This window comes from Gopherus evgoodei, chromosome 11, assembly GCF_007399415.2.
Source record: "Gopherus evgoodei ecotype Sinaloan lineage chromosome 11, rGopEvg1_v1.p, whole genome shotgun sequence".
Classification (NCBI taxonomy): Eukaryota; Metazoa; Chordata; order Testudines; family Testudinidae; genus Gopherus; species Gopherus evgoodei.
The window spans coordinates 44,298,267-44,325,414 of NC_044332.1; the positions used below are offsets into that span (position 1 = coordinate 44,298,267).

General features: G+C 42.1%; 1 protein-coding gene across 5 annotated transcripts in view; it reads left to right on the plus strand.

The window, feature by feature from the left end:
• The window catches only part of LOC115659409 (sodium channel protein type 3 subunit alpha), a 964,414-nt gene that overhangs the window by 91,336 nt on the left and 845,930 nt on the right, over nucleotides 1–27,148 (plus strand). For 2 of the 5 annotated variants that reach the window (XM_030579475.1, XM_030579477.1), the window contains exons 18-23: nucleotides 6,125–6,406; nucleotides 17,387–17,440; nucleotides 17,986–18,123; nucleotides 22,412–22,516; nucleotides 22,869–23,139; nucleotides 23,607–26,103. The exons of 2 other annotated variants lie outside the window; for them this stretch is intronic. In XM_030579475.1, coding sequence (XP_030435335.1) covers nucleotides 6,125–6,406; nucleotides 17,387–17,440; nucleotides 17,986–18,123; nucleotides 22,412–22,516; nucleotides 22,869–23,139; nucleotides 23,607–24,790 — 2,034 coding nt within the window. In that variant the 3' untranslated portion in view covers nucleotides 24,791–26,103. Of the gene's footprint in view, nucleotides 1–6,124; nucleotides 6,407–17,386; nucleotides 17,441–17,985; nucleotides 18,124–22,411; nucleotides 22,517–22,868; nucleotides 23,140–23,606; nucleotides 26,104–27,148 lie in introns of those variants that run through there. One more of the 5 variants, XM_030579478.1, reaches the window with a different exon arrangement.

Here is a 27,148-nt window from a genome sequence, read left to right on the forward strand (position 1 = left end):
TGTGTTTCCCTGGGAAACCTTCCCTCTTTTTCATCTTTATGAACTCTTTCCAGGTGCCTTGTCCTTAGTAGTGGAGGACTAGATGTGTACACTTTCTACAGTGGTGAGGTCCAGAGAGGTAGAGTTAGAAGCTGTATGATAGAAAAGTGACCTACTTTAGTTGAGGCTTTGATCAGGGTGAGCAACCTTTATTGGATTTAAGTTGTGACCTTGTTTTGATCCCTTGTGCCAATGAAAACACCTAACCTGTATTATAATAGAATTGGATATTCTTCATAGGATTCTTCTTGATTGTCCTTGTTGTGACCCACTAGCCTGTACTTAGTAGGAAGAAAGTATGTTTATATAGTTGCTCTTACAGAGGTCCATTGAGTTTGCTTAGGTCCATGATATACTGTAATTAGTATTTCCCAAGGGGTTGTGAGCTGGGCTCTCCCTTTACAGGAGCAAATTCCTTTTTGGGATTTCAGATGCAGCCTGCCCCCAAGTCTGTAATGGGTACATCTGTTACAGTCCTCTGATAGCTACTATAAAGTTACTGAGTACTGTTTTCTGGGGATATGGTGGCCAAGGAAGGACCACTATCCATGTTATGATAATCATGGGAACACAAGATCTTGTTTTCAGATGCAGAGCAGATGTCAGAATTCTCATTCTTAGCAGTTTCAGAATCATAGGGCATTTGTTGGTAGGAGCCCTCTTCCCTTGTTAATGCTTTCCATTGCAAGGTCAGTGCACACCTTAGAACAAATAAATTAATAAATGTTCTTTGTTTTCCAGGGTGAGGAAAGAGAAATTGTGTGGAAGATGGGTGGGAGGAGAGAGGTTGTTAAATAGACAAAAAAAAAAAGAGAGAGAAAGAGTGTAAGAAATCCCCGGGCAGGATGATTCTAATGCCAAATGATCCTGTAATAGAAAGTGGAAAACGAAAAACCTATTGAACATGTCTGCAAGCTATGTTTCCTTTTGTTTATTATTAATAAAGCAAAAAACAGCTTTAGGTAAGACCTGATCTTAAGCCGATTGATAAGGCAGAAAAAAAATAGTGTTGCCTACAATTAGGATTGCCCAATGCTTTCTTTTATAAGCCTCAATTTTCAGTTGCTTATAACTTTGTCAAAATGTAACTGTGTAAACTGAAATACTCCATTCTAGGGGTCTGCCTCAGGGTGGATTTTTAGTAAAGTTTACGAAAAAGTAGTGTGTGATTATTAAACCAACCCTGTATCGTAATGCACATGCACAATGGGATGGAATTAAGATTGCACAGACAGCCTTAATTCTGGCATTTCCTAATATTTGAGTACTTGACTTTACAACCTTAGCATTTGACCAAGGACTGTACATACTAAATAATAAGTTAAAAGGCCCCTTTTAAAAGTAAGATTGTGAGGCAAACTCAGGCTTGGATTGAAAATCTGCTTACAATCTTAACTATGGACTAACATCTCTCCATAATCCTTTTAGTTGTGAACCATTCTTATAGGTTGCTGTAAGTCTCCTCCCTCGAGTCCTTCATCAAAACCTTGTGTGAAGCCTTCCAGCTTCAATGATGGCACATCATTCCGTGTTTGCCTATATGGTACTTGTATGTATTTTTAAATATTGTGTTGCAATCACGTACGTCTTTTTAGATTGTAAGATCTTTGGGACAGAGCATCCTCTTTGTTTAGTACAACCTATGTATTGTCAAGCACAAATTGCACTTAGTGGTATATATCCATATTAGGACTTTTGTAGCAGGAAATCAATGTAAACACCCAAATCTTTCTGACAATGACCATTTGGTCCATTGCTCATGCTCAAAGTTTTTGCCAACACACTTGTCATTTCCTGTAGTTTTCTGGGCAATACCATAGAAAACACAATTTTATCACTTTTTCTCCTATGTTTGGGAAACATGCCTTACCCAATCTTTTAGTAGACACAAGTAACTAAGGTGTAACATTTTGTTATGAGGACAGTAGATTTTAACAAATCCCATTATTACTAGAAATATTTTCATGTTTCGGGTTATTTTTGTTTTTGTTTTTAATTTAATCTCTGATTTGTAGATACAAAATATGAAATTGACTAAACAAATGTGAAATTAGGCAGTCTATTATAATTGTCCACTGAGTAAAATAGATGCAGAATATAAATGTTGAAAAGTAAATTTGATTTTTTATTTTTATTTTTAATTACCTAACGAAATTGGTTTATTTAAAATAGGTCTCGTAAACTGACAATATCTATTTGAATATCCATTTTGAATATTTCTGATTGTCATTCATATAATGTACTCCAGAATGCACAAGAACAATAGCTTAATCTTTAATTCCTTTAATTAAAATACCAATTCCCTTAATTTTATTGTTGATCTTTGTTCCTGGCACATTAATTGATATCCATGTACCCTTTTTCCTTCCAAAAGAAATTTATTTACAAAGTGTACTGTATCACTGAATCACCACCAGTGAAATTGGTAACATTCTCTAGGATCCCACAGTAGCTAGTTCCTGCCACCTACTGTATACAGAGCAGAATGGCATGGAATATAAATGTATGCAGTGGGGTTGTAGCCATATTGGTGCATGGATATTAGAGAGACGGGGGTGGGGGGTGAGAGAATATCTTTTATTGGACCAACTTCTGTTGGTGAGAGACACAAGTTTTTGCACTTACACATCCCCTTAGGCTTGCAATCCTGATCTCCAGCCAGAGCTGCAAAATCCACACTGCCATTTTTGGTGCATTAGCCGGGGCCGCCCAGAGGATTCCGGGGGCCTGGAGCCATCGGCGGCAAGCAGCTCCGGGGACCTCTCGCCTGCGGGAGGTCCACCAGAGCCGCGGGACTGGCAAGCGGCAGGGCGCCCCCCGTGTGGCGAAATGTCTAGAGCTGGCCCTGTTCGGCGGCGGGGGCCCTTCCGTTCTGGGCCCGCCACCGTAGTGCCCCAAAGACCCGCGGCGGGGGCCCCCCGCCGGCAAATTACCGCCGAAGTGGGACCCGCCGCCGAAGTGCAGCCCGCTCTTCGGCGGTAATTGAGTGGCGGGGGGCCCCCGCCGCGGGTCTCCGGGGCACTTCGGCAGCGGGTCCCAGAACGGAAGGGCCCCCCCCCCCACCGGTGAAGACTGGGAGCGGAATAAAAACTCTCATGGGGGGCCCTGCCGGGGCCTGGGACAAATTGCCCCTTTTGCCCCCCCCCCGGGTGGCCCTGGCATTAGCTCAAGACCTGCTTGCACAAGTCTGTCTTCCCCGGACTGCGAGGCTCGTTCCCAGCTGCAGCAGACATATGCTACGAGTCTCAGAGGATACACTACTGAGAATTGCCCCTGTTTTTTTCATCTGGTCACGAGGCTTTCCCTGGGTTTCTTGCCAACTGCAGTTTGTATTTTGGCAAACCTTTTGGGTACACATTTTACAGCCTTGTATCACTGACGCCTCAGCTCAGGCACCTTTTAGGTACTTTTGGCTCTTAGCAAATGTCAGAAATATGATTTCTAAGCAAAATTTGCCACTAGTCCTATCTCTGCTGCATTGTCACACCGAGAATTCAAACAGTTCAACAAATGAATGAAGAAAGTCAAATTCATTATGAAAAACTTGACTTCAACGTTGACTCCAACATCTCCAGGAAATTATTTGATATTGATAAATCTTGTGGAGACTTACTTTCTGTCTCTATCCATTGTCACCAGAGTTTTCTTAAGGCCCCACCATTTTCATTACAGAACCCTTTTCTTCAGTCTCTCAGTCCTTAGGGCATGTACAAAGATCCGGGCACTGGTGGTCTCTGGTCTACATTCTAAGAGTTTATGGACACATCCTCTCTACAGGAAGATGACTCTGGGGTTAGCTTGTATATCAAATCCAACACCACGGCCGCCCTGGGGGGGGGCAAGTGGGGCAATTTGCCCCGGGCCCCGCAGGGGCCCCCACAAGAGTTTTTCGGGGCCCCTGGAGCAGGGTTCTTCCCTTGCTCCGGGGGCCCCAGAAAACTCTCGCGGGGCCCGGGCCCCCGGAACTGCTTCTGCTCCCGGTCTTCGCCGGCGGGGGGTCCTTCTGCCGCGGGGCGGAAAGTGGGACCCACCGCTGAAGTGAAACCCGGTCTTCGGTGGTAATTCAGCAGCGGGGGGCCCTTCCGTTCCAGGACCCGCCACCGAAGTGCCCCGAAGACCCGCGGCGGGGGCCCCCCACCGCCAAATTACCACCGAAGACCCAGCTGCTCTTCAGCGGCGGATTCCGTTTCAGCGGTAATTCGGCAGTGGGGGGCCCCCGCCGTGGGTCTTCGGGGCACTCCGGCAGCGGGTCCCAGATCGGAAGGACCCCTTACTGCCGAAGGGGGGACCCCCCTGCCGTCGAAGACCCCAGGCCCCCGGAATCCTCTAGGCGGCCCTGGTCCAACACCTGGGTATGGATAATGACATGCTATAGGGCAGGCTTTTCCCAACATAGGAGAGGTTCCTGAAATCCATATATGTAACCCAAATCAAAGAGAAGCGGAAGCCATCAATACAGCTCTGTCTTTAGTTGCTGAGAAACTATGGTCTCAGGAATATGGACTACCTCTGGAGAGTTAAGACATAAATAAACCCTGTAAGTCACAGATATTGGCCAGATTGGATTACTTTCAGGAAGACATGGAGGTAGGTCTGAAACTAACTTCACTTTATGAACATTAGTGCTATTTATGTTGGTTCAAAATCAGCAATTGCTCAAATCTAGGATCAGGCTCGTTTTCCTCAATAAGAGACCTTAGCTTAATTTTTTTCAAGCACTTTTTCTTCCATATGCCATCTATTTATGTAAAATTATTTATTTGTAGCTGTCACTTTTGTAAAAGAGCAGCGGCATCTCTATCTATTTAGAATGCTTATAATTGATGATGACACAATGGTTGTGCAGATTGCTTTGTACTTCATCACTAAAGAAATTCCACTTTTCATGTCTCGAGAGAGATCATTTGATATTTTGCCTCAAACTATTTCAAAAGGATTAGCTAAGGTACAAGTTGGAAGCATAAAACAGAGATCTAACATATCTGAAATGAAGCTGGGACTAGGACAATCACCATGCATCTTTCTAAGTTTTCACTAGACAGGCAGATAACTTCAAGTATCAGTATTTTTGTTTGCAAGATGGATTTAAGGTATTGCGTGAGAGGAATTTCAAGTGGTCTCCAATCAGCTACAGCCAGTAGGTATCACAGTACACCAGCAGATCCACACCCATGTTCTGGGCAAAAAGATCCCTGAGGGCTGAGACATGGTGAAAAAATTCCAGTTTCATTAAACAGTCTAAATTGGCTCTTCAGTTCTCTGTGGACTCTTCCCCAAAGGAGCAATAACCCCAAAGGTTAGAACTAATGGAGAAATTTTTGTAGAAATTAAATGATCAGGTATGAAGAGTCAAAGCTGTTTTCCCATGGCATACCACACTTAAGTTCCTTATTCAACCAGCAGGAGGCACTCTTCTTTCTGCCACTCTAATTACCTATATTATAATGGCAAAAATAGTGATCACAATATAAGCTGAAACTTTATATACATGGAAATAAAATCATATTTTAATTTGAAAGACCTAACAAGATTATAAGTGGTGCTTGAAAGGTACTCTAATTATCCAAATGAACATGTAATACAAAGTGGTCTATTTCTGTGACAGGGTCTTCAGTAAGTAAAATAGTAATGTATGAATAAATATACTGTAAAGGTATTATGTGCGTTACAATTCTTGAAGTCCTAATTTTGTCAACCTCTGTACTGTTTGCAAAGATCTATAGATCAATCAGTCCTTATCATCAGTCATTGTTTATGTTCATCAGTAATGATTTGTCAAATTTATTAATTTGAATGTTGTATTTCTTTAACATGTATTTCTTTTTTCCCTTAGCGTACACATTTTATTAGTACATCTTGCCACTTTTTACAAAAAAATTCTTATTTTTCATCTTGACATTTTAGTCTTCACCTTTTTTCATGTCGATTCATTGTGTGCTTTGTAATAAGTATTTGAAAAATAAGATAATTTGTAACTACATTTTGGAATAAAATATTTTTGCTGTTAGCCTTTTAGAAGAATGCCTAATTACTTTGCTGCTATAAAATTTTTTACAAGCTTTTCTCCCCTGTATTTCTTTATTAGGTGGTTGTGAATGCCCTTTTAGGAGCAATACCATCTATTATGAATGTACTTCTGGTTTGTCTTATATTCTGGCTAATTTTCAGCATAATGGGAGTAAATTTGTTTGCTGGCAAGTTCTTCTCCTGTGTTAACACTACAAGTGGTAACCCTTTTCCAAGAGAAAAGATTGAGAATAAAACTGATTGTGAGAATTTTATGAAAAGCCATGAAGATGTCCTGTGGAAAAACGTGAAAGTAAACTTTGATAATGTTGGAGCTGGCTATCTTTCTCTGCTGCAAGTAGTAAGTGACAATTCTGTATATATTTATATAATTTAATTCCCTGTCTATAGTTTTTAGAAGCAAAGTTGGATTCCTTAATTTTCATTCTCGCCCTAAAGTCATGAATAATTTATTGGTGAAAATTGTTAGTGCATTAAATATATGAAAATTTGCGAGTCTTGGAGAAGGAAACTGTTTTTATGATTACCATGGAGATTACAAAAATGTAGTTCCAAAGCAGACATTCTGGACCTTTATCAGGGATTAATAGGTGGCTTGCTTAATTATCTTTTTGATGCTGTTCCATGCAAGCAGATTAATATTGGTATTTGGTATCAATTTGGCAAGCTCATGTGTAAACTTTGGAAGAGGAGAAGTGTTTACTATCAGCCAGAATATATAGAATAAAAAAGAGAGGACTGTTGAGAACCAAAAAAAAAAAGGTTCACATTCATCCCAAATCTCTGCAGATTTCACTAAAATATTCCAATGCCACAGAGTAAAGGTAAAATAAAAATGTACCTGAGGTTTTATTGTTTTGTTTTGTTGTTTTGTTTTTTACTTACCCTATCTAACTGTGCAGGGCATGGACAAATGTGATTTTTACCATGCTAGCCCAGTGAGCAAACTAAAAGATCTTGCCCATTTTTCAAATTCACTGATTTAAAAGTAGAGATCAAGAAAGAGAGTTTTAAACCACCTTCCTCTTTCTCCATGTTGTATGCTGTCTCCTAGTTTTTCTCCAGTTCAGTTGCTTTCCAACCATTACCCATGTTTTGGGGGGATTGTGCTTAACTCTAGGCCGGCAGGTTCAGAAGAACTGATTAGTGTCATGATTCTGAGCACAAGTATTTTCCTAGCAGACCATCTATAGACCAATTAGGACAGGAACATGCATTTCTAATCAGGTTCACTTGGCAAGCTGCTTCTGGGAAAACATTTGTGCGCATAAACACATTCTAATTATTCTCTTTCAAACTCTGGTAGACTGGTAGTCCTCTGCTGGCAGGCTACCTTTGTGATTGCTCTTGGGAGAAACCAGCACTTAATGTTAAAGAGGGTTAGGCAATTGCATAAATTATCTATTCTGGTTACATGGGTATGCCCGCCTCTGTTATATGCGCTGTGGTTCAGCTTGTATTTGAATATGAATTCCACATATATTCAACATGTCAACATACTACATGTTGTTTCTAGTAAAATTTAAAAAATTACACATTTTTGTATGGTTTGTTTTTATGCAATATTGTTATTTATGTAGTAGAGATTACAGTATTGGGGGGGGGACAGTTTCACTGATTTCATGTTTCTGTTTCTTTTTTCTTAAAGTACCATTTTTAACATATCTAATAAGTAATTATTAACAGAAGAGATGGGCAAATGCCAGACAATAATTTCTCATGAATATTTATTTGAATTAACTCAACTTGCATCAGCCCAGGTCACACTTCGATTGTCTTTGACCATTTGAGTAATGTTTTTTCACATTTATGTTAACTGAAAATGACTTCACGTCACAGAATCACTTCAACTAAATAGAGGCTAAATGCAATAAGAAGGTGCCAGTGAAGAACCCAGGAGGAAGGGAGGAGTTCATCAACAGCTCTCTTCTGACAAGCCCATTTCTCCACTATATTAGTGGCAATGTGGAGAAACCGGATTCTCCACCCAGGCATGGTAGCCATATACTGACACATGCTACAGTTGCTTCTACGACAGAGGCAGTTTGTGCTAATAGAGATATGATTAGTGGGTTTATTAACTGAGCCAAAAGCCTGTGCTCGGGTGGACCTCTCTTGCCATTGTAGCTCCAAAGGGCATGCTATACTGAAGCATTCAGTGCTTCATAGAACTCTGCCACATCCTTTTTCATTGGAAAATTGCATACCATTTGCTTTTGAAAGACTTCTTTTTTAAGGAAAATAAAGGGAACAAGTCAAATCCCAACATCTTTGCACAGTATACACTCAACAAAAGGGCTTTGGATTGCAGTATATCGTGCCCCTCTTAAATTAACTCAGTGCTTGGTTTTTGTGTCCAGTGTGGAAGATAATACACATCGGAAAGAATTATTTGAATTGCTTGCACACATTCTAGATATAAAATAACTGTGACTGCCCAGGAAGAAAACCTGGACATCACTGTAGAAAGCTGAATGGAAAAAAACTGTTCATTTCCCAGTGGTGGTCTTAAAAATGAAATGTTAAGATGCATAAAGAAAGGGATAGAAAATGATGTCTTGCCCAGCCTTAGTTGGAATGCTCAGTTCCAATGTTCCATCCTGGTGACCCCATCTGACCAAAGAAGCAGCATTGTGGCGGGTGGGGAGGGGGTTGAAAATGACTAGAACAGGGGTCAGCAACCTTTCAGAAGCAGTGTGCTTCATTTATTCGCTTTAATTTAAGGTTCTGCGTGCCAGTAGTACATTTTAACGTTTTTTAGGTTTCTCTCTATAAGTCTATATATGATATAACTAAACTACTGTTGTAGGTAAAGTAAACAAGGTTTTCAAAATGTTTAAGAAGCTTCTTTTAAATTAAATTAAAATGCTGATCTCAAGCCACTGGCCTGCTCAGCCTGCTCCCAGCCTGGGGTTCCGTTCACCTAAGCCAGCAGCGTGCTGAGCGGGGCCTGAGGCTGGAACCCCAGGTTGGCAGCGGGCTGAGCAGGGCCGGCGGCTGGGACCCCAGCTGGCAAGGGGCTGGCAGCCAGAACCCCAGACCGGTGGTGGGCTGAGCGGGGCCAGCGTCCCACACCAGCAGCAGGCCGAGCTGCTCAGCCTGCTGCCTGTCTGGGATTCCATCCACTGGCTCCTGCCAGCCAGGGTCCCAGCTGCCGGCCCCGCTCAGCCTGCTGCCAGTCTGGGGTTCTGGCTGCCGGCCCCTTGCTAGTCTGGGATCCCGGCCCTGCGCACATACAGTAGGTATCTACCTTCTCCCTGGTTCTGGCCCATTCTCTTCCTCTCTCTGCACTGAGCTAAGGGTGGGGGTGCACTGAGCACAGGGCTGGGGGTGAAGGAGCAGGTTGGGGTACAGGGTCTGGCCAGGAGCTAGAATGAGGGAGGGGGCTCAGGGTTGGGGCAGGAAGTTTGGATGTGGAGTGCTTACTTGGGCAGCTCCCATTTGGTGCAAGGGGTGCAGGTGGGAATGTGGTGGGGGGGTGCAGGAGCTCCCATTTGGTGTTCTGCGTGGGGGGGTGGGGATGTGGGGGTGCAAGAGTCAGGGCATGGGGTGTGGGGGGGCTGGGGATGTGTGAGGAGTCACGGCAGAGGGTGTGGGGAGTGCAGGAGTCAGGGCAGGAGATGTGAGGGAGCTGGGTATGTGTGGAGGGTGCAGGACTCAGGGATGGCATCATGGGGGAATGCAGGGGGCTGGGGTGCAAGGGGGTTGCAGGGGTCAGGGAAGAGGGCTGTGGGAGGTGGGCTGGGATCAGGGGGGTTCTCCCAGTCCCCTAGCCTGAGTGGCTCACAGCAGGGGGCTGGAGGGATACATCCCGTTCCTACCCCTCTTCCCCAAGGCCATGCTCCTGCCTCCCTTCCCCGCCTCCTTACCAGTCTGAGCAGCAAGGGCAATGAGGCTGCTCTTCTCCCCTCCCCTCCCTTGCAAAGACCATCCACGGCAGGGAGGGAGAGGAGGCGGGGCTCGACACAGCACTCTGGGGGAAGGGGTGGGGAGGGGGAAGTGGGCTGAGCCGGACCCCAGCAGGCAGCAGCGTGCCATTACAAATTGGCTTGCATGCCGTCTTTGGCATGCGTGCCATAGGTTGCCGACCGCTGGACTAGAAGCATGGAAATACTTTCATGTGAGGAGAAGGAGGAAAATTGGGACTGTTTAGTTTAGGGAGGAGGGGACTAGGATAAAAATATACAGAATAATTAATGATATAGAGTATTTGAGGCTTCTATTTATCTTTTCTTAGAGTACAAAACCAATTTAATGCAATATTGCTCATTTAGTCATTTTCATAAATAATCAGTAGAACTCAACACTGCAAGATAATGTTAAGGCCAAGAGCTTGGTAGGAATAAAAGGATTATATATATATGGATAAGTGGGTTACAGAATGTAACAGATATAAACCTGGTTGTTCAGAGCACAAGACAGCCACTAGCTGATGGGATTAGAAAGAAATTTGTCCTAGGTTATTCCATAATTGTTCATCAGTTTCTCATGCCTTCCCTTGAAGCATGTAGTGCTAGCTGCTGTCAGAGACAACACTGGTCCATCTTGTCCAGTGTTCTGAGGCAGTTCCTCATGTGAAGACACTATCCCTGCTGAGGTTGAACTGTTCTTTCTGGCACTGTGGCTACTCTGCTGCCTCTTAAGTGGAGGCACTTATCCTTACTCACTACATGGCTATTAGTTCAGGTGGAGGGAAGCCTTCCTATGTTGCTGCGCACTGTGGCTTTTCTGACTAGCATATATATTGCAGCAATTGTGCTTTGTGTTGTTTGCATGACACGAAAATGTTGCACTGGTTGGACAGCTGATGTCGGTGGAAAAATAGTTCCACAACCATGGTTTCTTCCTTTGTTGTTTATCAGATGCTGTACTTTGCACTTCTGAATGCCTACATGGAGTAGTGGAGACAGTGGTACCCTGGGAGGCTCCATAATCTCTTCTGGTCCCTGTGGCCTATCCTATTTAATTCTAATGCATTTCTCACTGAGCACCATATTCCATCTCTTGAGTATTTTCTTTTTGGACACTGTGGAAGTAAAATGTTAACATCACACTATGTCAATCTCTTTCCTGCTCATTATTACAATTTGTCCTATGATAAATTGGATGGGGATTCCACAACTGCCACTCCCAAGAGAAGGAGGAGGGTGGTGGTGGTTGGGGATTCCCGCCTCAGGGGGACTGAGTCATCTGTCTGCCACCCTGACCAAGAAAACCTAGAGGTCTGTTGCTTGCCAGGAGCTAGGCTTCACGATGTGACGGAGAGACTGCTGAGACTCATCAAACCCTCGGATCGCTACCCCTTCCTGTTTCTCCATGTGGGCACCAATAATACTGCCAAGAATGACCTTGAGCGGATCACTTCAGACTGCGTGGCTCTGGGAAGAAGGATAAAGGAGTTTGAGGCGCAAGTGGTGTTCTCGTCCATCCTCCCTGTGCAGGGAAAAGGCCTGGGTAGAGATGGTCGAATTGTGGAAGTCAACAAGTGGCTACACAGGTGGTGTCGGAGAGAAGGCTTTGGATTCTTCGACTATGAGATGGTGTTCCAAGAAGGAGGAGTGCTAAGCAGAGACGGGCTCCACCTAACGAAGAGAGGGAAGAGCATCTTTGCAAGCAGGCTGGCTAACCTAGTGAGGAGGGCTTTAAACTATGTTCACCAGAGGAAGAAGACCAAAGCCCTGAGGTAAGTGGGGAAATGGGATACCAGGAGGAAGCACGAGCGGAAGAGTGCAAGAAGGGAGGACTCCTGTCTCAGACTGAGAAAGCGGGACAATCAGTGAGTTATCTTAAGTGCCTATACACAAATGCAAGAAGCATGGAAAACAAGCAAGGAGAACTGGAAGTCTTGGCACAGTCAAGGAACTATGATGTGATTGGAATATCAGAGACTTGGTGGGATAACTCACATGACTGGAGTACTGTCATGGATGGATATAAATTGTTCAGGAAGGACAGGCAGGGCAGAAAAGGTGGGGGAGTTGCATTGTATGTAAGAGAGCAGTATGACTGCTCAGAGCTCTGGTATGAAACTGCAGAAAAACCTGAGAGTCTCTGGATTAAGTTTAGAAGTGTGAGCAACAAGGGAGATGTCATGGTGGGAGTCTGCTATAGACCACCAGACCATGGGGATGAGGTGGACGAGGCTTTCTTCCGGCAATTAGTAGAAGTTACTAGATCGCAGGCTCTGGTTCTCAAGGGAGACTTTAATCACCGTCATATCTGCTGGGAGAGCAATACAGCAGCGCACAGACAATCCAGGAAGTTTTTGGAAAGTGTAGGTGACAATTTCCTGGTCCGAGTGCTGGAGGAACCAACTAGGGGCAGAGCTCTTCTTGACCTGCTTCTCACAAACAGAGAAGAATTAGTAGAGGAAGCAAAAGTGAATGGGAACCTCGGAGGCAATGACCATGAGATGATCAAGTTCAGGATCCTGACACAAGGAAGAAAGGAGAGCAGCAGAATACGGATCCTGGACTTCAGAAACGCAAACTTTGACTCCCTCAGGGAACTGATGGTCAGGATCCCCTGGGAAAATAACATGAGAGGGAAAGGAGTCCAAGAGAGCTGGCTGTAGAAGAATCCTTATTGAGGTTGCAGGAAAAAAACATCCCAATGTGTAGAAAGGATAGTAAATACGACAGGCGACCAGCTTGGCTTAACACTGAAATCTTTGCTGATCTTAAACACAAAAAAGAAGCTTACAAGAAGTGGAAGACTGGACAAATGACCAGGGAGGAGTATAAAAATATTGCTCAGGTATGCAGGAGTGAAATCAGGAAGGCCAAATCACACTTGGAGTTGCAGCTAGCAAGAGATGTTAAGAATAACAAGAAGGGTTTCTTCAGGTATGTTAGCAACAAGAAGAAAGTCAAGGAAAGTGTGGGCCCCTTACTGAATGAAGGAGGCAAGCTAGTGACAGAGGATGTGGAAAAAGTTAATGTACTCAATGATTTTTTTGGCTTCTGTCTTCACAAACAAGATCAGCTCCCAGACTGCTGCACTGGGCAGCACAGTATAGGGAGAAGGTGACCAGCCATCTGTGGAGAAAGAAGTGGTTCGGGACTATTTAGAAAAATTGGATGAGCACAAGTCCATGGGGCCGGATGCGCTGCATCTGAGGGTGTCGTCATAAACGGATAGTTAAGGGTTAATGTCTCTTTTACCTGTAAAGGGTTAACAAACAGGGAACCAAACACCTGACCAGGGGACCAATCAGGAGACAAGATACTTTCAAATCTCGGTGCAGTGAAGCCTTTGTTTGTGTTTTTTTGGGTTTGGCTTTGTTCTCTCTGGGTCCTGGAAGGGACTAGACGTGCAACCAGGTTTCTTGCCAATCTCCCTGCTGCAGTCTCTTATATATTCAGAATAGTGAGTATTAAGTAGCACATGCGGTTATAGTCTTTTGATTGTTTTCTATATTTGCAAATGTGTATCTGGCTGGTAAAGTTCTAATGTGTATTTTGCTGGAAGTATTTTAAATTGTATTTCTGCTGGAGGAGGCTTTTTCTCCAGTTTCTATAAGCTGACAGACCCTGTAATTTTTACCATCTAAATTGCAGAGATAATTTTTACTTTTTTTCTTTCTTTTTATTAAAAGTTTTGCTTTTTAAGACCTGTTTGATTTTTTCCCTTGTTGATGCTCAAGGGAATTGAGTCTGTACTTAACAGGGAAGGAGAAGGGATGGGGAGAGAAGTGGGGGAACCACCCTGATTTCTCTGTGTTGTGATTCAAGGAGTTTGAATCACAGTGATCTCCTAGTGTACCCAGGGCGGGAAAGATCTCAGAGGAAGAAAGGAGAAGGAGAGGGAAATGGTTTATTCCCCTGTGTTGTAAGACTCAAGGAATTTGGGTCTTGGGGTCCCCAGGGAAAGTTTTTGGGGGGACCAGAGTGCCCCAAAACACTATATATTTTTGGATGGTGGCAGTGTATCAGATCTAACCTGGTAATTAAGCTTAGAGGAATTCATGCTGGTACCCCAATTTTTTGAACTCTAAGGTTCAGATTGGGGAAATATACTATGACAGAGAGTGCTAAAGGAGTTGGTGGATGTGATTGCAGAACCATTGGCCATTATCTTTGAAAACCCATGGCGAACGGGGGAGATCCCAGATGACTGGAAAAAGGCTAACGTAGTGCCCATCTTTAAAAAAGGGAAGGAGGAATATCCTGGGAACTACAAGCCAGTCAGCCTCACCTCAGTCCCTGGAAAAATCATGGAGCAGGTCCTCAAGGAATCAATTCTGAAGCACTTAGAGGAGAGGAAAGTGATCAGGAAAAGTCAGCATCGATTCACCAAGGGCAAGTCATGCCTGACTAATCTAATTGCCTTCTATGATGAGATAACTGGGTCTGTGGATGAGGGGAAAGCAGTGGATGTGTTATTCCTTGACCTTAGCAAAGCTTTTGATACAGTCTCCCACAGTATTCTTGCCAGCAAGTTAAAATAGTATGGATTGGATGAATGGACTATAAGGTGGATAGAAAGCTGGCTAGATCGTCGGGCTCAGTGCGTAGCGATCAATGGCTCCATGTCTAGTTGGCAGCTGGTTTCAAGCGGAGTGCCTCAAGGGTCAGTCCTGGATCTGGTTTTGTTCAATATCTTCATTAATGATCTGGAAGATGGCATGGACTGCACTCTCAGCAAGTTTGCAGACGACACTAAACTCGAAGGAGTGGTAGATACGCTGGAGGGTAGGGATAGACAAAGGGACCTAGACAAATTAGAGGACTGGGCCAAAAGAAACCTGATGAGTTTCAACAGGGACAAGTGCAGAGTCCTGCACGTAGGACAGAAGAATCCCATTCACTGTTACAGACTAGGAACCGAATGGCTAGGAAGCAGTTCTGCAGAAAAGGACCTAGGGGTTACGGTGGACAAGAAGCTGGATCTGAGTCAACAGTGTGCCCTTGTTGCCAAGAAGGCTAACAGCATTTTTTGCTGTATAAGTAGGGGCATTGCCAGAAGATCGAGGGACGTGATCATTCCCCTCTATTCGACATTGGTGAGGCCTCATCTGGAGTACCGTGTCCAGTTTTGGGCCCCACACTACAAGAAGGATGTGGAAAAATTGGAAAGAGTCCAGCGGAGGGCAACAAAAATGATTGGGGGCTGGAGCACATGACCTATGAGGAGAGGCTGAGGGAACTGGGATTATTTAGTCTGCAGAAGAGAAGAATGAGGCGGGATTTGATAGCTGCTTTCAACTACCTGAAAGGGGGTTCCAAAGAGGATGGATCTAGACTGTTCTTAGTGGTACCTGATGACAGAACAAGAAGTAATGGTCTCAAGTTGCAGTGGGGGAGGTTTAGGTTGGATATTAGGAAAAACTTTTTCATTAGGAGGTGAAGCACTGGAATGGGTTACCTAGGGAGGTGGTGGAATCTCCTTCCTTAGAGGTTTTTAAGGTCAGGCTTGACAAAGCCCTGGTTGGGATGATTTAGTTCGGAATTGGTCCTGCTTTGAGCAGGACGTTGGACCAGATGACTTCCTGAGGTCCCTTCCAACCCTGATATTCTATGATTGTATGATCCTATGACTCACCACAGGATTACCCTTATGTTCCCTTACCTCCAATCCTAGAGAATAAGATTGGAGGAACATCATTTTTATCTCAGAAGAAGAACCATGAAATCTATTATATCTATATAAATCCAACTTCTTTTTCACATATACTGCCAACCTGTGCACCATTCTGTGACTGGGCAACAACTTGCATCAGATCATCTGTAAAACTCCCTGCCTGACTGTTTTTGCCAGATTTTTTGCCTCTCCCACCCCGCAAAAAAACAAACATTTCTCTATGGTGACATCATACTGTGTGTCCATGTTAGGATGATTCCCTTGCATTTATATGGTGCCTAAATCATGGGTTATGGGATTTTTCCCCTTCACTGTTTGTGTAACTATTTGCTGTATTTACTGTGAATGCTGATGACCAGAAAAAGGAAGTTAGTTATCGGATGCTGTTGCAACATTAACACACCTAAAGGACCAACCTGTCATTCCCAACACCACTGTCCTGAACCCTGGTAGAGTGGCTATTACAGGAATCTCAAAATGCCCATCATGAGGCACATACATGTACAAAACTTTTGTTTGCTAGACAGAGAATTACAGACATCAGTAAATGCAGTTCATTTATTTTATCCAGGATAAGAGGACAGTGTCTGCACAACTACAGAGTGATAATGTTTCCAGAGCAGAGGCAGAAGGAGCTATTACAGGAATCTGACTACAGCCTCTCAAAATAGGAATTTCTTTTTATGAATGTGATAAGAGAAAATTAAATTAAAATGTGTCTGTCTTTAGCCAATAAATGTTAGATTTTTTCCCCTAGGAACAATGCCTAGAACAAAGCCTGTGTGCCCCCAAAATGAAAAGTTTTAAATACATAACATTTCCCAGGCCAGCTTATTTTCTGCGTTTTCTTTGTAAGCTGTTCCAGTCCTCTCCCTGAGAAATTCAAAGCCACAGTGGTCTGTGAAATCCTTTCTGATGTTTGTAACAGTCAGAAAATGGAAACAGAAACATTACCATGTCAGTTAGCTGTATAACTGATTAGCTCAGATGTTGACCAGAACTCAGCCCATCTATGGACTTTTGAAGAGTTTGCATAATAATTCAAATAATTAACACATCCAGGAAAATCAGAATTTGTTCAGGGGTATTCTGTGGTCAAAAAAAAGGCAGCTGAATTAATTTGTGAATTATATACTCATCTCTTTCCAAGATACTAACTTTAAAGTAGAACCGTGCAAGTAAGTGATTCGTTGGTTCACTGGCAAGTCTGAATTTCTTTTTTAAAAAGTAAAGTGGAGTCAAATCAATTTTTTTAATATTATTATTTTTGGAGAATCAAAAATTTTGAAGAAAAAATCACTTGTGTTGAACAAAACATTTCACTTTGATTTTGAGATTTTAAAAACATTTTTGTGTGAAATAAAATTAAAGGATATTTTAAAATGAAAAGTTGTTTCAGATAAAAAATTGAAACATTTCATTTAGAAAATGTCAAAATGTAACATTTTGATTTTTTAAAAATGTTTTCTTTAACTGAAATAATTTGTCAAAACTGACATGAATTTGTGAAATGTTTCAGTGTTGCCATAGCTGCATTTAAAAAAAAATTTTTTTGCTCAAATTTGTAGCAAAAAAAATTCTCACTATTATACTTTAAGTACTTTTATTCTATGCATATGCAAATATATGGTGTGGGAAATGCGGGCCTTTCTTTCATAAGAATATGATTATAAAAATGTTTCACATTTTCTTTGACCTGAAGCTTGACACAGAATTTTAACGCATTGCCTTTTCATAGGCTACATTTAAAGGATGGATGGATATCATGTATGCAGCTGTTGATTCCACAGATGTAAGTACAGTACATATTCTTAAGTTTATTTGTTTAGAGTGGGTAGACTCTAAGGTATACAGAATGCTTCTTTAATATCTAACTTGAATGGCAGTGAAAAGGAAAGCTTAAAACATGGCCAATGTTGTATACAAATTAAATTTATAAAGTAATTAAGTGCACATTTCAGATGGAGCAACTTGCTTTCTTACAGTAGTTATTTACAATAAATATTGCTAACTAAATAAAAATAGATTAACAAAGGCTAATAAAGAAATGCTTAAATACTGCTCTAGAATGGCCAAATTTCCTGGCTTTCTTTCTTTTTTGTTAATGAAGTTTGACACTCTGCATTGTTTTCAAAGATGACTTTGCAAGTGTGCACAGACAACCTACATTTTAATGTACCAACTGTCACGTATGCATTTTCCTGCTTTGTGTACCTGGTGTCCACTGAAACACATAAATAATTGCAGAATTTTAGGAGGCATTAGAAACATCCTCTTCAGACAATTGGTCTCTTATTATTTAGTGCTGACGTTTTGCTATTTCTCCTTATTTTGTAGGTAGGCCAGCAGCCCAAGTATGAAGAAAGCCTGTATATGTATTTTTACTTTGTCATCTTTATCATCTTTGGGGCATTCTTCACTTTGAATCTTTTCATTGGTGTCATCATAGACAACTTCAACCAACAAAAAAAGAAGATAAGTATTTTAGCATTTCATCACTATATCAGAAAGAGCTGAATGTAAAAGAAATGATTTAAACATCAAGTGATTAACTTTTATAAGGGATGAAAATAATTATCTGAACTCTCTCATAATAGGTGTAGGGAACATGGGCCATATTTGAATCGAGGCCTGGATAACTTTATTTGATCAATTATTAAATAAAGTTTAATATTGATAAGAAATGTTAAAGCAGCTTTTGACTTTAGGTGAAAGGGCACTAGAGCAGACCATGTACTTGCCCTGGTCACCCCACCCCCACCCAAAGTTGTTCTGACTTTTGTCATAAGGAGTGAGTGAAAATGTATGAAAGAGTAATTGCTGATGAACAGTTAATCGTATTTAGCAAAGTTAGAGTGGGCCTTATATCATTAGACTGACAACTGGTACCAGCTCCTTCTCACATGAGTCTCTTAGGGTATGTCTACACTGCAATTAAAAACCCATGGTTAGTCCATTTCAGCTAACTTGGGCTCAGGAGCTCTGGCTGTGGGGCTGTTTAATTGCATTGTAGACTTCCGGGCTCAGGCTGTAGCCCAAACTCTGGGACCCTCCCACCTTATAGGGCCCTAGAGCATGTGGGCCAGCTCAAGCAAGTTTTTAATTGCCGTGTAGACATACCCTCAGTGTCCCCTAAATAAAGGAACATCTGCTTGTTGTCACCAATGGATTTTGCAAGAAAACATTCTCTTCAGACTGGAATCTTCTGTTGCAACCTCAGATTGAGAAACCAAATGATTGGTCCATGTTGAACCATGGTCAACATATTGGATACCCTGATTAGCCATTGAAGAGTTCCCCAAGGATTGGTCTTGGGACCAATTTATTCAATATTTTTATTCCTGATCTTAGCACTAAAAGCAGGAGTACACTAATGAAATTTGCTGTTGATACAAAGCTGAATATTTTCTCTCTCAGATGCTTAGCTGGCTGTTTCTTGCTCACATGCTCAGGATCACTATATGTCAGGTCAGGAGGAATTTTCCCCAGGTCAGATTGGCAGTGATGCTGGGGGATTTTTTGCCTTGCTCTGTAGCATGTAGGTGCAGGTCATTTGCCAGGATTATCTGGGCATATCTGATTTAATCATTTCCCTACCACTGTGAGGGCCTCAGGCATTGGTGCATGTCAGTCCCTTCTAATATCTGTGTTGTAGTCTTTTTTGGGTTGTAATATTTTGGTCTCATTTCAGTTGTTGGGTTAGTGTGCAGGTGCTGGAGGCATTGTTGGCCTGTGCCAAAGTGGCAAGCTGCAAAGAAATCATTCTAAGAGTTGTACTTTTTTAAAGCAAAGGCAAGAATTAGCTTCTGCTTTTGCAGATTCTTGGCCCAACCAATTATATTAAAGGAACAGTTTTCCTTCTTAACATTCCTTTGAAGTATTAAAGTAATTCTTCCTTCTGTTAACCTTACAAGCTGATTTAATTACTAAGGGCATGTCTATAATAGAAAATCTATATTGGCACCAGCTGCAGCACTGTACTGTATACACTACAGCAGGGGTCAGCAACCTTGCAGAAGTGGTGTGCCAAGTCTTCATTTATTCACTCTAATTTAAAGTTTCTCATGCAGGTAATACATTTTAAATTATTTAGAAGGTCTCTCTCTATAAGTCTATAAACTATTTTTGTATGTAAAATAAACAAGTTTTTTAAAATGTTTAAGAAATTTCATTTAAAATTAAATTAAAATGCAGATCTTATCAGTTTAGTGCAGTGGTTCTTAACCTGGGGTGCACGCACACCCGAGGCAGGGCCGGTGCAAGGATATTTTGCTCCCTAGGTGAAACTTCCACCTTGCGCCCCACTGCCCTTTGCACATCGGTTCATTGCGGGGCAAATCCCGAACCTTTATAGACCACAGGGGCCAGCCGAGTCCAGGGGCTCCTCTCCAGACCAGGACCCCCCTCTCCACCCCCTGAACTTCCCTGGATGGTGCACAGCCCCCCCACGAGCCTTTCCCATCCCACCTAGGTGGCCCCCACCCTGAGTCCACTCACTGGCTTTGCAGGGCTTGGGTCGCTGCAGCAGCTCGATAGGGAGGAGCTGCCTACCGGAGGCACCAGAGAGCCAGAGCATCCCATTTGTGGCAGCAGCGAGCCCCAGCCATGGAGGAGCTGGCATGGTGCCAGCTGCCCTGCAAAGGCAGCAGCGCCACTAGCAGGGAGCAGCTGCGCCCCCCCCTCCTGCCCAGGCTGGGGCCCGCCCCCACCCCCACCCCCAGAGTCTCCTGCAGGCTAGAGTGGATGTATGCGGACGCCAGCCTCCATGTGCCCCCCGGCTTCCCCCTCGCCTAGGGTTACCATATTTCAACAATCAAAAAGGAGGCAAGAGCTCTTCCCTGGCCCCACCCCCATCCACTCCCTCCCACGTCCCACCCCGATTGCCCCGGTCAGTTCCCCCAATCCCCCCACCCTGCTCCTTGTCCCCTGACTGCCACCTCCGAGACCCTCCACCCTAACTGACCCCCTAGGACCGTACCCCCTACCTGTCCCCTGACTGCTCCAACCCTTAGCCACACCCCTGCCCCAGACAGACCGCTGGGGACTCCCACACCCCATCCAACCCTCCCCATCCCCTGACAGGACTCCCAGAACTCCCAACCCATCCAACCCTTCCCCTCCTCCCTGACTGCCCCCCAGACTCCCCTTACCAGGCCCATCCCGATCAGACACTGGCTCCATGTGAAGGCAAAACTCCACATGGAGTGCTGAGGCAGCGGGAGCGGGGAGCTGCAAGAGCGGCAGTGGTGGCGGTGGCTCTCACTTCTGGAAGCTGCAGAACCCAAGCGCGGTGAGGAAGGAGCTGGGAGGACACGCCTGCCTGGTGCCTCAACCCTCGGGGGGGCTCCTGCAGTGGATGCATGCGGGCGGCGGTCCCCCTGTTCCCCCCCTGGCTCACCCCTCACCGTGCTTGGGCTCTGCGGCTCCCAGGAATGTGAGCCACAGCCCCTCCCGCAGCAGGCTCAGAGCCCCACGACCAGCGGCTCACACTCCTGGGAGCTGCAGAACCTGAGCATAGTGAGGGTGGAGCCGAGGAATGCGCCTGCCGCTGGTCTGGGGTCCCGGCCGCCAGCCCCGCTCAGCCTCTGCTGCTCTGGGGTTCTATTAACTCAGCCGGCCGTGTGCTGAGCAGGGCTAGTGGCCGGGACCCTGCCTGGCAGCTGCGTGCCAGGCAATTGGCTCATGTGCCAAAGGTGGCACGCATGCTGTAGGTTGCCGACCCTGCTGCACCACAACAACAGAAGGGGTTTCTTCCATCACGGTAGTAAATCCAGCTCTCTGAAAGGTGGTAGCTAGGTGAACAGAAGAATTCTTCCATCAGCCTAGAACTGTCTACATCGAGGGTTAAGTCAGCTTAATTACATTGCACACTGCATGAAATTTTTCACAGCCCTAAGCGATGTTGTTTTATCTCCCTAATTGTGTCATGTAGACCCACTCTTATTGTTGTAATTGGCAAGCCAGATAAAGAATCCATTTATCCTTAGGTTAAAATTCAGTTATAACCTTTATTTTTTTTATTGTGTTGTCTTAATGTTAATTAGTTTAGATAAACTAGAAGTGAATCAGTGACTTATGTTTAGCTTCACATTTGTTTGCTTATTCTTTTAATAAAATCTATAAAAGTATATTAGACTAGTTTGTCTTTCAAAACTTTAGTGTGGAAAAACAACCATACCAGAGGTAAAGGCAAATCCAGGGAATAGTCCTGAACCCACATTTCAATCATTTGATTAAAATCCAATTACTATTACACAACAAAGAGGTAAAAAAGAGCAGAGAAAGAAACAACTAAAACACTTCCCTTAGATTTTGTTCCAAATAAAGAGATAATAGTCTTTTATTTTTGAAGTTTTTAAAGAATTTCAATCTACAGTGGTATCTGAATATTATCAGTAGCACTTTTTCCAACTACAAACTGTAGCTCAAAAAGTTGCATGTGGTTTCCTTTTTTGCTTTAGTATGGGGTTGTCATACCACAGCTTCATTTTTATTGATGCCAAATATCTCTAAATTGTCTGCTCTTTTAATGAGTGCTGCTAGCTAAAAGCTCAGTTTTTCACCCCTTCTCCTCTACATTAAACAGCCTCATTTTTCTAGCAAGACTTCATATGCTCTTAAAGAATTCAGTTCTATGTAATCTATTTTGATCCCTGAATTTTGTCTTTTGAAAGAACGAATACCTGTATAGTAAATTCTATGTTCACATATAGAAATAATATCTCTAATGGCATGGTTGTAACCAGTTATTTCATTTCTTTACCTTGGAGGTCAAGATATCTTCATGACAGAAGAACAGAAGAAATATTACAATGCAATGAAAAAGCTGGGATCCAAGAAACCACAAAAACCTATACCTAGGCCAGCGGTAAGAATGCACGTTAACTTACATTAATCTGAATTTGGGAGCAAATCATAACTGCAAGCTAAGTGTGAAACATTTTTGGATGTTATAGTTGGAAATGGAAATGTATGCATATTTCTGTTTCAGAATGGTAGCTGTGTTAGTCTGTATCAGTAAAAACAACGAGGAGTCCTTGTAGCACCTTAGGGACTTACAAATTTATTTGGGCATAAACTTTTGTGGCTAAAACCCACTTCATCAGATGCATGGAGTGGAAAATACAGAGGCAGGTATAAATACACATCACTTGAAAAGATGGGAGTTGCCCAAGTGGGGGATTTAATAAAATTCTACTTACTCTTTCACTTTTTTTCAGAACAAATTCCAAGGTTTGATGTTTGATATTGTAACAAAACAAGCATTTGATATCAGCATCATGATTCTTATCTGCCTCAACATGGTCACAATGATGGTAGAAACTGATGACCAGAGTGATGAGATGAAACATATTTTATACTGGATTAACATGGTCTTTATTGTCCTTTTCACTGGAGAATGTGTCCTCAAACTAATTTCACTCCGTTATTACTACTTCACCATAGGCTGGAACATTTTTGATTTTGTGGTTGTCATTCTCTCCATAGTAGGTAAGAAACAATTACATTTAAAAGGAATTTAATGAATGGAAGGGCAAACATTTGTTATAAAAATTTGTTTTAATAATGGAAGATTTACAAGATCAGATAGACCGTTACTTAGCTTTCACTTCCCCTGATTCTACAGTAAACAGGAAAAATGCATTAGAGCATTTATTGTAATCTGTACATTACAATTCTCAAACTCAGAAACAGCAAATGGGCTTTCTTAGTACTTTAGTATATTAATTTTAATATCAATTTTTTCATAACCCATCATAAACAATGGCAAAACAAATATGGTACCTGTGCAGTGCGTTTTAATAGATGCTATTGTACAAAACGTAAGAATGCACATTTGATTCTCTCCCTATTCAGAATCTCTACTAAGGCTAGATATGGCCTGTCTTCATTTATGCTCTGTGATATGGAAAATTTAAATTGTTATAAAACAGACTATTGTTTTGTTTTGTTTACAGGTATGTTTTTAGACAAGGTGATTGAAAAGTATTTTGTGTCCCCCACCTTGTTCAGAGTTGTCCGACTCGCCAGAATAGGTCGAATCCTGCGTCTCATTAAGGGCGCTAAAGGGATCCGCACTCTGCTTTTTGCTTTGATGATGTCTCTTCCCGCTTTGTTTAACATTGGTCTCCTGCTTTTCCTGGTCATGTTTATCTATGCTATATTTGGAATGTCCAAATTTGCTTATGTTAAGAAGGAAAGTGGGATTGATGACATGTTCAACTTTGAAACTTTTGGCAACAGCATGATCTGCCTATTTCAGATTACCACATCTGCTGGTTGGGATGGCTTGTTAGCACCAATTCTTAACAGTGGAGAACCGGACTGTGATCCTAATAAACCTCACCCAGGAAGCTCTGTTAAAGGAGACTGTGGTAACCCTCCAGTTGGGATTTTCTTTTTTGTCAGTTATATTATCATCTCATTTCTAGTTGTAGTAAACATGTATATTGCTGTTATTTTGGAGAACTTCAGTGTTGCTACGGAAGAAAGTGCTGAGCCCTTGAGTGAGGATGACTTTGAGATGTTCTATGAGGTTTGGGAAAAGTATGATCCAGATGCAACCCAGTTTATAGAATACAGTAAACTATCTGATTTTGCAGCCTCTTTGGATCCTCCTCTTCTTATAGCAAAACCAAACACTCTTCAGCTTATTGCAATGGATCTGCCCATGGTAAGTGGTGACAGAATTCACTGCCTTGACATCTTGTTTGCTTTTACAAAGCGTGTTTTGGGGGAAAGTGATGAGATGGATGCACTTCGAATACAAATGGAAGATCGTTTTATGGCAGCCAATCCTTCTAAAGTCTCCTATGAACCAATTACCACCACATTAAAACGAAAACAAGAGGAAGTATCCGCTACTGTTATTCAGCGAGCTTACAGACATTACCTTTTAAAAAAAACGGTGAAAAAAGTTTCATTTATGTATCACAAAGGAAAGCATGGTTTGCCTATCAAAGTAGATATGACTCTGGATAAGCTAAGTGAAAACTCAGCTGCAGAAAAAACAGATAAAACCCCCTCCACAACTTCTCCACCTTCCTACGATAGTGTAACAAAGTCAGACAAAGACAAATATGAAAAAGACAATTCAGAAAAAGAAGACAAAAGTAAGGACACCAGGGAAAGTAAAAAGTAAAAGAAAACAAAGAATTCCATTCATCACCAATCGTTTACATCTTGAGAAAGTGACATTTATGTCAATAGGGCTCCTGTAGGAGGTCTACACCAAAGTGACAGCTTTTACACATACATGCACATACACACCCTTTAAGGTCCGTGCCTATATCAAGACAGTGACCTCTTGTCATCAAACTATGACTCTGTAGGGTAACAGCCTTGCCAAGAGATTATTATTACCAGCTGGTACTGATGAAGAGGAGACACAACTTTGCTACTCAGACTGTTAGGAACATTAAAGGATGCAAATCTATAATTCTTAAAATGCGTGTGTGTTAACAACAAATACGTCAGCGGCATAATTATATCCATTGTCTGCATTTCAATGGCCACGTTTATCCTACTTTTAAAATGTCTGTTGGTGCAGTCATTCGTCTTAATTCACAGATTTTTATATGTGGTTCTTTTATGTTGGGAAAAGGAGATACGTGCTCTTTCACAGGTATTCAAGTGTCAGATACTATTTATGTGGCATGGTTCTTAACAAGCTAATTAAAAAGTGAGGTCCCTGCCCCGTGACCTTAAACCTAAATCTGATCAGTGCCATCACAGAAAGATGACAAGACCATGGGGAATATAAACAAGACATCAATAAATACCAATAGAGCAGTCTGCCCTTAGAAGAGGGTAATTATTCTCACAGAGAGCTGATTCGTTTATTAGTTCCACTTTTTTCTTTTTGGTTACTTAGTTTTTGGTTTTCTTAAAAAACATTTTTACCTATTATTTTAAAGTCTATATTTGGTGAGTTTGGATTGAAGTGATTTGCATGAAGGCATGCTGTACTTATTGCTCATGCATGGAAACATATGACCTCACAAAGAGCAGCAGAGTTCTAACTACTTCCAGATTTCAGGCTGGCTCTTAATTTTGAAGTATTTTAACTATCATGAAATAAAACATCCAGAAAAATAATAAATATAAAGTAAAAAAGAATACCCAAAAATGGAACAGTCATTTTTTTTTGTTTGGTTGGGTTGGTTTTTTTTGGTTTGTTTGTTCGTTTGTTTTTTGCCTTTTAATATAGATGATTACATTTCAGCAGTGCAGTCCATATTTTACTCTAAGGTCTGGAGCTACATTCTGTCTCTACTTCTCTTATTCTTATGAGTAAAACCCATTTAAGATAAAGGGAGTAACATGTGCAGATCAATGGGAATGTTAAGCACCATTGGGACAAATACTGCCTTGCTTTATACCTTATGCCAACAACCCAACCTTGTTAGAATCATAGAATATCAGGGTTGGAAGGGACCTTAGGAGGTCATCTAGTCCAACTCCTTGCTCAAAGCAGGGCCAATCCCCAGACAGATTTTTGCCCCAGATCCCTAAATGGCCCCCTCAAGGATTGAACTCACAACCCTAGGTTTAGCAGGCCAATGTTAGAGTTGCAGAGGGGAGACATGGCTGGAGAAGGTGTAAATTAGGGAAGAATTTGGTCCCCATATGTTTTTGTCAAGTGTTCTGCAATATGAAATGAATCTTCCTTAAACACTGAAATGTTCAAATAGGTGTAGTTATTCTGCTTTATGCTGCAGTATTTTTTAAATGTCATCTGTTCTCAGCAAGGCTGACATTGTAATTGTCAATGAAATGGCTTTTGATATTTAAATCGTTTGACACAGTGGTACATGTTTGAGCAAGCAAATAACGACCTGACCGCAGTATTTATGTACCTTAATAAGTCGAGTTTGCAAACTTTCAACAGGTAATATGTTATATTCTGTACTATTATAAATAATTTGAAGGTTGTCACTGATGCATGTTTATCTGTATCTTATGCCTTGTTGCTGTATCTTACATCATCCAAAGTTTGGAAGTCTGATATGGGAAGCCATGTGTCAATGGAAAAGTGAAACAAATTGTTCACCAGACATCATTCTTCATGTCAGTAAGCAATAGTTTGCTGCTATTTAAGAGCTTATTTTTATTTAATTTTAAAAAATATATCATGCAGTGTATAATTGGACTATACAGGACATGTAAACTGTTTAACTTGTTGAAAATGTGGGGTTAGAAAACAGTTTTGTAAAAAAAACTATATTATTTTTAAAAATCACTTTATTTTTCAGCATTTTGTACCTATAAGCAGCTACAGTTATCCTCAAGTTGTTGTCAGTCATTTTTTTGGTCATTTCTACTCCTACTTCTTTTTCGTTAAGAAATTTAAAATATGAAGAAATGAATAGGTAGTTGTACACTTCTGCTTATTATTATAGTTGAACATATTTTAGTATGAAATAATTTTAAATAAAATAGGGACCAGAGTTCACTTGCTTCTGAGTAGGTTGTTCCTTGTATGTGGAAAAAGAATGGA